Here is a 10,234-nt window from a genome sequence, read left to right as displayed (position 1 = left end):
GCCCCCGGACGGCCCCGACTTCCCCGGAGGCTCCCTGTAGCCGCTGGGCAGCCCCAGCTACCGCACTCTCCATCCCGGGCAGGCGGCTTCTCACACCCACCTGGCCCCTGGGCTCCTGGGTTTGTGGCAAACCTGGAAAACCGCCTTGTAGTAGGACAGTGTTTCTCCATCTTTTTCTACTTTGTTTTGTTTTGTTTTCTCTTGTTTTTGCACAAAACCATTATGCAGGGAATCCTGTTTAGTGTTCAGCGTTAATCAAAATGATTGCTGGGGACAGGGTGGCATGCAGCAGATGCGGGTGTTTTGTGGACACAATGCTTGGAGTCTGGGGTCTCCTTGGCAGTTGGGAGGTGAGCCCCCAGAAGTCATCTTCTTTAAACCCTCCTGATGCCTTAAGAAAGGTGAGATGGCATTCCAAAGCATCGGGCAAAAGCTGGTGAGAGATTTGAGGGCAAACAGAGAAATGGATGAGGGATGACGTTGTTGACACCCGTTCCAAATGACGTCACTTGTCTCTAGGTCGAAAGAGTCAGATTGTTTCATCGCCTTTTCCTTCCATGGGTTCAGAAACCGAGACACTGCTCAAAATGCAAGGTGCCCTGGCTGTGTCGCTCGGTCGGCCTGGGGGCCCCGGCTTCCCTCTGAGAGAATCAGCAGGGTGCAAGCGTCTGAGTAAGCAGTGACAGCCACCTCCCCCCACCACAGTGAAAGAGGAAATGGTATTTCTCAGCTGGTGTCTGACCCTGAGACCCCGTGAACAGTACAGGCTTCTCTGTCCATGGAGTTCTCAGGCAAGAATACTGGAGTGGGTTGCCTTTCTCTTCGTCAGGGGATCTTCCCGACCCAGGGATCGAACCTGGGTCTCCTGCGTTGCAGGCAGATTCTTGACCATCTAAGCCTCCAGGGAAGCCCACAGGGTGACAGAAAAATGAGCAGTGAGAGATTGTGACCTCGGAGGCGTTTCTGCAGACAGCTTTAGGGTTTCAAGAAGTCTTAAGGCTTCCAGGGGTACTTTTGCAGCTTCAGCATATTTATTGGGTTTGTTTGTTTGATTAAATCAGTTCTACAGTGGATTTAAGGGTTTTTCCTCTGTAGCTCAAAGGTGGAAGGCGTTTATTTTATTAGCTAACCAAATATCATTGAGAGGAATTTGAACTACTGTTACTACCAAAGATTTTTATTAATAAAGGCTTCTATTTTGGTAACACTTCTCTATATTTTTACTTACAGGAATGTTACTGTTGGAAATTATCATTTTAAAAAACTTGTAAAAACAAACCTCCATAGCTGATAGGAATGGTCTCAACTTGCAGCCCCATTATACTAACGATGATCTGAAGTTTCTCAAGCACGCAGAGAAACGTAAGAGAAACCTTCCAGCAAAGGGAGGGGCGAAAACACGAACATGTTTGTCTTGAACATGTGGTTGGTGAGCACGGACATTCCCGTAAGCTGTCGATTAGGAGGGACGTCCGCAGGTGTCATAGCTTTTTGTTACTTGCTAAAATCATGCCATCTGATGCTTCTGCTTTCTCTTGTACAGTAAATAGTTTGAAATGGGGTTTTTGTATATAAACATTGTATTAAAAATGAGGTGATTACCGAATATCCTTTTATGGAAACCATTTCTTTTTTAAAAAGTGAATGTACACAGATACACAAAGGCTGAACATGCATCTGAATAAATTTGTATACATGAATCTTCCTTCCAAACCCTGTCCACGTGACTTCTGCCCCCAGAAACTCAAGGGGCCAACCTCAGAGTCCCCTCGTGATTGAACCTGCAAACTCAGGGAACTCGTAAGCCTCCATTTCCTCAACGCAGGACACGGGACCCATTCTGATGTTCCTGGGACTTTGTCCGAGAGTACGTGCACATGTATGGCTGTGTGGGTCTGTGTGTGCACGTGTGATTGTGCCTGTGTATGTGTCTCTGTTGCTTTGTCTACACCTATGCACAACTGAAGCCAGAAGGAGAAGGGGGTAGCAGAGGAAGAAATGGTTAGATGTCATCACTGACTCACTGGACATGAGTCTGAGCAAACTCCGGGAGATGGTGAAGGACAGGGGAGCCTGGCATGCTGCAGCGGGTCACAAGGAGCTGGACACGACTGAGGGACGGAGCAACAATGTGGGGGTGGACACACCTTTCCAGCGGCCTCTTCCGCGATCCCCACATCCTGACCCCTGGTCCCACCAACCCAACAGAGTAGTACTGAAGATTTCGTGGACCTAAAATTGCCCCCAAACCTTTAGGGGAGCATCCCAGGATTGCCAGTGTGTTTTCTTTTTTCCTGTTGATTTACTTATCTCGCTAGGGCTTTGTTGTGGCGTGTGGACTCTTAGTTGCAGCACGTGGGATCCAGCTCCCTGACCAGGGATCAAACCCAGGCCCCCTGCACTGGAAGCGTGGAGTCTTAGCCACTGGACCATCAGGGAAGTCCCGCCCGTGTTTTCATTTGGGCGAATGGGGACACCTTTTCTTTAACCCATCACCTATAATCCCCATCGTTTCTTGAAAGAAAGACTCTCTTTTGCATCCAAACATCAGTGAGGCCTCAACCCGCAGGCCTGCAGGGCACCCCTGGAGCTGTTGTGTCCCCAAGGAGGTCTCAGCAAACCCGAGCCCAAGAGGCCCTGGCTGCCCCGCCATCAAGAGCGTCCTTCTAAAGCTTGAGGGCGGCTCTCAGGCCAGCATCGGCCCTCCCCTCTCATGGGGCCTCCCAGGGGCCTGAGAGGCTCACAGGGGACCTTTAGCCCCTCCGGGTTGTGAGGAAACGTCGTCGTCTCAGAGTGGGGCGGTGATCCGCCCCCCGCCCCACCAAGAGCACAGGGCTCCCTGACAGCCAGAGCTTACAGACACGCATCCCTGCAATGTTCAAGAAGCAGCCGTGAGCAAGGCAGACACAGCCCCGTCCCTCAGGGGCGACTTCTTGCAGCAGGCATCAGATGCGGAGCGAGAAAATGCACCCCAGCACAGGATCGTCTCAGAGGAAGGAAGGGGTGCTGATGAAAATATAACAAGGGTGTGGCTGAGGGTCACTCAGAGTGACCAAGTTGAGCAGGAAGGCCCCCAGAGTCTGAGCAGGGAGGAGCCGGAATGTAAAAGCCTGGAGAAGGGCCAGAGGTTCCAGCAGCAGCGGCAGGCACAAAGGCCCTGAGGCAGCGGTGCGCTGGGCGGGTTGTAGGAGCAGCGAGAAGTTCGTCATGTCTCGGGGGCGCAGGGCGGGAGGCGAGGAATCAGGAAGCAGCACACACCAGCCGCCCCCCTGCCTGCCCCGGCTCCCTGAGGACTTCGACCTCGGCAGGAAGTCCACGGCAGGGGCTGGCGGCCTCCACCAGGGCAGGGATGGAGCTGACTCACACAACTCAAGGTCTTGGTGGTGTTGGGTGGAGACTGCAGAGGGGTTGGGAGCCAGGGAGGAGAGATGCAGAAATTCAGGTGAGCGATGTAGGCCTTGGACAAGGGTGGGAGGAGGTGGGGGTGGGGGGGGAGCCACCAGATTAACTTCACAAAGACCTGGGCTCTGGCAGCAAAAGGACCCCCAGAGATGAGCGGGGCAGATGGCACCGTCGTTTCACAGACAGGCACAGTGGGGACCAGAGAGGGTCAGGGCTCCGCTCTGGTCTCACTGCAAGCTGGCCCCACAGGTGCCCCTTGGACCCAGGACCCTGGCACCTGGCACCGAACAGTTTCTGCTCCTGGTCCCTGGAGTGGAGTGGCAGGAGCAGGGCAGGACTGAGCCCCAAGCACAGACAGTGAAGGACTGGGGCTCGTGGGGGCCTGAGCCCGGGGCGGGGTCCCTCATGCCAGTGATTGACCCTGAAGGTGAAGGCCGCCTTGAGCTGTGACCAGCCTAAGACACCTCTGTTTTGTTCAGTGCTCATTAAATCTTACTTAATTTAATATATAAAAAGGGCCTCCCTGGTGGCTCAGACGGTAAGGAGTGCCTGCAATGCAGGAGACCCAGCTTTGATCCCTGGGTCGGGAAGATCCCTTGGAGAAGGAAATAGCAATGCTCTCCAGGATTCTAGCCTGGAGAATCCCACGGACAGAGGAGCCTAGCGGCCCACAGTCCACGGAGTCACAAAGAGTCGGACACGACTGAGTGACTGATGTTTTCACTTTTCAGTATACAGAAAACTGCACAAATCTTGAGTATACACTCAACTGTGTACACTCAACTGTGTATACTCAACTGTGTACACTCAACTGTGTATACTCAACTGTGTATACTCAACTGTGTACACTCAACTGTGTACACTCAACTGTGTACACTCAACTGTGTACATTCAATTCACACACGCCTCTGTAATCAGCACCCCAGAAGCCTCCCTTGGTGCTCCCGTCTGGTCACCCCTCCTCACCCAACTGTGACCCTGGTCCCTACCCACCATCCTGACTTCAGCAGCTGGTTTGAAAGAGGAGAATGAAAAAGTTGGCTTAAAGCTCAACATTCAGAAAACTAAGATCATGGCATCCGGTCCCATCACTTCACTGCAAATGGATGGGGAAGCAGTGGCAGACTTTATTTTGGGGGGCTCCAAAATCACTGCAGATGGTAACTGCAGCCAGGAAATTAAAAGATGTTTGCTCCTTGGAAGAAAAGCTATGACCAACCTAGACAGCATATTAAAAAGCAGAGACATTACTTTGCCAAAAAAGGTCCATCTAGTCAAAGCTATGGTTCTTCCAATAGTCACGTATGGATGTGAGAGCTGGACTATAAAGAAGGCTGAGCGCCGAAGAAATTAATGCTTTTGAACTATGGTGTTGGAGAAGACTCTTGAGAGTCCCGTGGACTGCACGGAGATCAAATCAGTCCATCCTAAAGGAAATCAGTCCTGAATATTCATTGGAAGGACTGATGCTGAAGCTGAAACTCCCAACTTTGGCCACCTGATGCGAAGAACTGACTCATTGGGAAAGACCTTGATGCTGGGAAAGATTGAAGGAGGGAGGAGGGGACGACAGAGGATGAGACGGTTGGATGGCATCACCGACTCGATGGACATGAGTTTGAGTAAACTCCGGGAGTTGGTGATGGAGAGGGAGGCCTGGCCTGCAGCAGTCCATGGGATCGACTGAGGGACTGGAGTGAACTGAACCCCATTTGCCTGGTTTCACTTGTGGGTGGCTGCTGCCCTCTGCTGGCTGCCTGTGGGAGCTGCACTTGGAGATGAACAAGATGCAGCACTTGAGGCCTTGCGTTGGTTATCTGTTTGCCGCCCTGCAAATGACCATGAACTTAGTGACTTAGTACAGCAACGTACTGTCTTACAGTTCTGTAAGCCAGACTTCTGACACAGGCCTCACAGAGTTAAGATGCAGGTGTGAGCGAGGCTGCGCCCTTCCCACCATCTCCAGCCACGGCAGCCAGTCTCTCCCGCAGCTGTCTCTCCAGCTCGCCGCTCAGGAGGACCTGGCTTGGCTTGAGTCCCTGGGATGATCCAGGGTGACCTCCCCCCACCTCAGAGTCCTTCATCTTCATCACACCTGCAAAGTCGTTCCCGCCACGTAAGTTGACTTATTCACAAAGTCCGGGAACTGGAATCGGACACCTTGGGGCCATTGTTCTGTCCACCATGTACTCCCACCCCCAGGGAAAAAAACTAACTGCCTCCAAGCAAAGCCCACAGTCCCCAGATATCTATGGAAAGGCTTCATCAGGAATGAGAGAGATCAAACAGGAGGAGGAGGAGCCTGGGGGGACACTGAGATGACACAGAGAAGAAAAGCAACTCTGTTCATCATCCTTGGGAGTAAAGACCAATGTGCATGGGAGTCCCAGGTGGCGAGTGGTAAGCAATCTGCCGGCCAGTCTAGGAGACACATGTTCGATCCCTGGGTCAGGAGGATTCCCTGGAGAAGGGAATGGCAACCCCCTCCAGTGTTCTTGCCTGGAGAATCCCACGGACAGAGGAGCCTGGGGGGCCATGGTCCATGGTCTTACAAAAGAGTCAGACGTGGCTGAGCGGGCACAGGGAGCAGCGGCTCATCCGTTTTCAGTGCGGCGCAGCGCTCCACCCTGTGAGTGAAACTCAACCAACTGTCACTCATTACGTGTGTTTTGGTGGTAAACTTATTGCAATTACAAGTTACACTGCTGAGATCTCCCTGCATGAGCCGGTCACTGCAGTAGTTCCTCTAGGGCAGTTGGTTGCTTGTCTTCGAATGGCTCACAAGCTGGGAATGACTTGTATATTTGAAATGGTTGGGGGAGGGGAAGAATATCTGTGACATGAGACTGTTACATGGAATTCAAATTTCAGTATCTACAAATAAACTATTATTGGAACATAAAGACCAGTGTGCCTCCATGAAACCAGAAAAAGGTGCTATTTTCTTTCTTTTTTTAAAGAGGCAATGCTAATGAAAGGAAAATACAAAAACTAGACTTCACCAAAATTTAAAATTTGGTGGGGGGGGGGCGTGGGGTCGGAGGATACCCAACTGAATGAAATGGCAATTCACAAAATGGGAGAAAATAATCGCAAATCATATTTCTGATAAGAGACATAACTGGAATATCCGAGGATCCCCTACAACTCAGCAACAGATAGACCAGCAACCCAGTTAAAAGTGGACAGAGAGCTTGACTGGACATTTCTCCAAAGACGTACAAATGGTCAATAAGCTCATGAGAAGACGCTCAACATCACTGGTTACCAGGGAACCGGAAGTCACACCCACACTCACCACTGCACGCCCCCTGGGATGCCTAGGATCCCAAACCAGAAAATGCTGAGACTCGTGAGGGTGTGGAGAAGGTGGAACCCTACTGCTTTGCTGGCAGAAATGTAAACTGCTGGTGCAACCTCCATGGCAAAGGCTGTGATGCTTTCTCAGAAAAATGAAACAGTGACCGTGTGATCCAGTAATTTCACTTCTGGGTACACAAACAAAAGAATCTGCAGCAGGGACTCACCCTGGTATACTCATGTTCCCCTACGGCTTCACAGGGACTTCCCGATGATCAGTTCACAGAGGAAGAGAAGACTAAGGCGTGGTTTGTGGCTGGTTTTACGTGATACACTGACGGCCCCCAAAGGTGGATGGTCACAGCACTACAGCCCCTCTCTGGGGCATCCCGGAGGGACAGTGGAGAAAGAGAGAGCCTCCCAGTAGGCAGAGCTTCAGTCAGAACACCTGAAGGAGTGAGAAGAGGTCTGGGAGAGTTGGGGAGAGTTGTTCCAGGAGCTATTTGACATCTATAGACACATCACCCAATGACACAATTTTTCAAGCATCCACGAAACATTTCCTGAGACAGACCACATGCTGGGCCTTAAAACAAGCTCAGCAAGTTCAAAGGGATTGAAACCATCCAGAGCGTGTTCTCTGACTGTAACAGAATCAAACTATAATAGGAACCAATGACAGAAACTCATGCTGAGTCACTGCTCAGTCGTGTCCGACTCTGTGACACCATGGACTGGGGCCAGCCAGGCTCCTCTGTCCACAGTATTTTCCAGGCAAGAATACTGGAGTGGGTTGCCATTTCCTCCCCCAGAGGATCTTCCCGACCCAGGGACTGAACTCACTTCTGCATTGGCAGATAGGTTCTTTACCAGTGAACCAACTGGGAAACCCTAATGACAGAAAGGCAACAGGCAAATCTCTAAACCCAAGTAAATGACGCAGCACAATTCCAAATAAACCTGGGTCAAAGAGAAAGCCTCAGAGGAAAGAAAAAGACATAGAAATAAATGAAAATAAAAACACAGCATCTCAAAATTTGTAGGACACAGCTAAAAGCAATGTTGAAAATGCTTATCTTAGAAGTGAATGACCTACATGCCTACCTCAAGAAACTAGAATGAAAAAAAAAAGCAAAATAAATCCAAAGCAAGGAGAGGGAAATAAAATAGCCAAGACAAGGCAAAATATGAAATAAAAATAGGGAAAGAGAGAAAAATCGTTGAAACAAAAAACTAGTTCATTGCAAATAAATAAAATTGATAAACTTCTAGCAAGACAGAGAAACATACAGAGAGAAGATGCAAATCACCAATTTCAGGAATGAAATGGAGGATTTGTTACAGATCTTGTAGCCATTAAAAGGATAACGCTACAGAGTGACCATGTGCATGCTAAGTCGCTTCAGCCACGTCCCACTCTGTGACTCAATGGACTGTAGCCTGCCAGGCTCCTCTGTCCACGGGGATTCTCCAGGCAAGAATATGGGAGTGGGTTGCCATGCCCTGCTCCAGAGGATCTTCCCAACCCAGGGATCGAACCCGTGTCTCCTGTGGTTCCTGCATCGCAGGTGGATTCTTTCCTGCTGAGCCGCAGGGAAGATGCAGACTGAATGTGTCCAAAACTCACGTTGAAACTCTACCCTCCCGCCTTGTGATGGTGTTTGAAGGGGGCCCCCATGATGAGATTAATGCCCTTAAAAACATCTGGAGAGAACTTGCTTCCCTCTCTGTTTTTCTCCACGTGAGACTACAGTGAGCGCTCAGAGTCTGCTCTCTGGCACAGGCCCTCACAAGACCCCAAACCTGCTGACAACCTGCTCACAGATTTCCTGCTTCCAGGTTCCTGAGAAATAATTTCTGTTGTGTATAATCCACCCAGTCAATCAGTTCAGTTCAGTTGCTCAATTGTATCCCACTCTTTGCGACCCCATGGATTGCAGCACGCCAGGCCTCCCTGTCCATCACCAACTCCCAGAGCTTGCTCAAACTCATGTCCATCGAGTCGGTGATGCCATCCAACCATCTCATCCTCTGTCATCCCCTTCTCCTCCTGCCTTCAATCTTTCCCAGCATCAGGGAATGAGTTAGTTCTTTGCATCAGGTGGCCAAAGTATTGGAGTTTCAACTTCAGCATCAGTCCTTCCAATGAATATTCAGGACTGATTTCCTTTAGGATGGACTGGTTTGATCTCCTTGCAGTCCAAGGGACTGTCAAGAATCTGCTCCACCACCACAGTTCAAAAGCATCAATTCTTCAGTGCTCAGCTTTCTTTATGGTCCAACTATCACATCCAAACATGACTACTGGAAACACCATAGCTTTGACTAGACGGACTTTTGTTGGCAAAGTAATGTCTCTGCTTTTTAATACGTTGTCTAGGTTGGTCATAGCCTTTCTTCCAAGGAGCAAGCATATTTTAATTTCATGGCTGCAGTTACCATCTGCAGTGATTTGGGAGCCCAAGAAAATAAAGTCTCTTACTATTTCCATTGTTTCCCCATCTATTTGCCATGAAATGATGGGACCAGATGCCATGATCTAAGTTTTTTTGAATGTTGAGTTTTAAGCCAACTTTTTCACTCCCCTCTTTCACTTTCATCAAGAGGCTCTTTAGTTCCTCTTCACTTTCTGCCATAAGGGTGGTGTCATCTGCATATCTGAGGTTATTGATATTTCTCCTGGCAATCTTGATTCCAGGTGTGCTTCATCCAGTCTGGAATTTGCATGATGTACTCTGCATATAAGTTAAATCAGCAAGGTGACAATATACAGCCTTGATGTACTCCTTTCCCAATTTGGAACCAGTCCGTTGTTCCATGCTCATTTCTAACTGTTGCTTTTTGAGCTGCATACAGATTTCTCGGGAAATCTATGGCACTTTGCTCCAGCAGCGCTAATGGACGAAGACAGAAAATAAGGGAATTCTACAATCACTATGTTCATAAATTCTAAGGCTTTAGAAAAATGGACCCATCCTCAAAACTGCACAAACTGCCAAAACTCAGTCAAGATGAAGGAGACAATTTGAATCGCCTTGTAACTGTCAAATCCATAAAAGTAAGATTTGACAAACTGGGCCTCATAAAAAGTTAAATTCTGGACTTTCCTGGTGACTCAGTGGATAAGGATCCACCTGGTCAATCCCTGGTCCGGGAAGATTCCACTTGCCCGGGAGCAAATAAGCCTGTGAGCTGCACAGGCCACACCTCCTGAAGCCCACACATCGCAGAGCCTGGGCTCCCCAGCGAGAGAAGCCCGAGCACCACAGCTAGAGAGCAGCCCGTGCTCACCGCAGCTAGAGAAAAGCCCACACAGCAACCAAGACTCAGCACAGCCCCCCAAATCCATAAAAGCTAAATTTTTGTTTTGTGAAATATCTTGTAAGGAAGATGAAAAGATAAGCTACCCAGCAGGTCGTTGGTGGTTATCCATTGTGAATACAGCAGGGTGTACATGAGATTCCCAAAGCCCCTAACTATCCCTTCCCCCCTCAGCAACCATAGTCTATGCGCCTCCTTCTGTTTCCATTGG

General features: G+C 49.6%; 1 protein-coding gene across 1 annotated transcript in view; it reads left to right on the top strand.

The window, feature by feature from the left end:
• Positions 1-683, top strand: part of ANO1 (anoctamin 1, calcium activated chloride channel) — a 75,644-nt gene extending 74,961 nt beyond the window's left edge. Inside the window, exon 26 of the mRNA XM_010837815.1 lies at positions 568-683. Coding sequence (XP_010836117.1) covers positions 568-683 — 116 coding nt within the window. The remainder of the gene's footprint in view (positions 1-567) is intronic.
• The last annotated feature ends 9,551 nt before the right edge of the window (positions 684-10,234 follow it).

The sequence above is a fragment of the Bison bison genome, unplaced genomic scaffold, assembly GCF_000754665.1.
Source record: "Bison bison bison isolate TAMUID 2011002044 unplaced genomic scaffold, Bison_UMD1.0 scf7180017864080, whole genome shotgun sequence".
Classification (NCBI taxonomy): domain Eukaryota; kingdom Metazoa; phylum Chordata; class Mammalia; order Artiodactyla; family Bovidae; genus Bison; species Bison bison.
The sequence above is the reverse complement of the archived record's forward strand: the minus strand, read 5'-3'. Positions and strand labels throughout refer to the sequence as shown.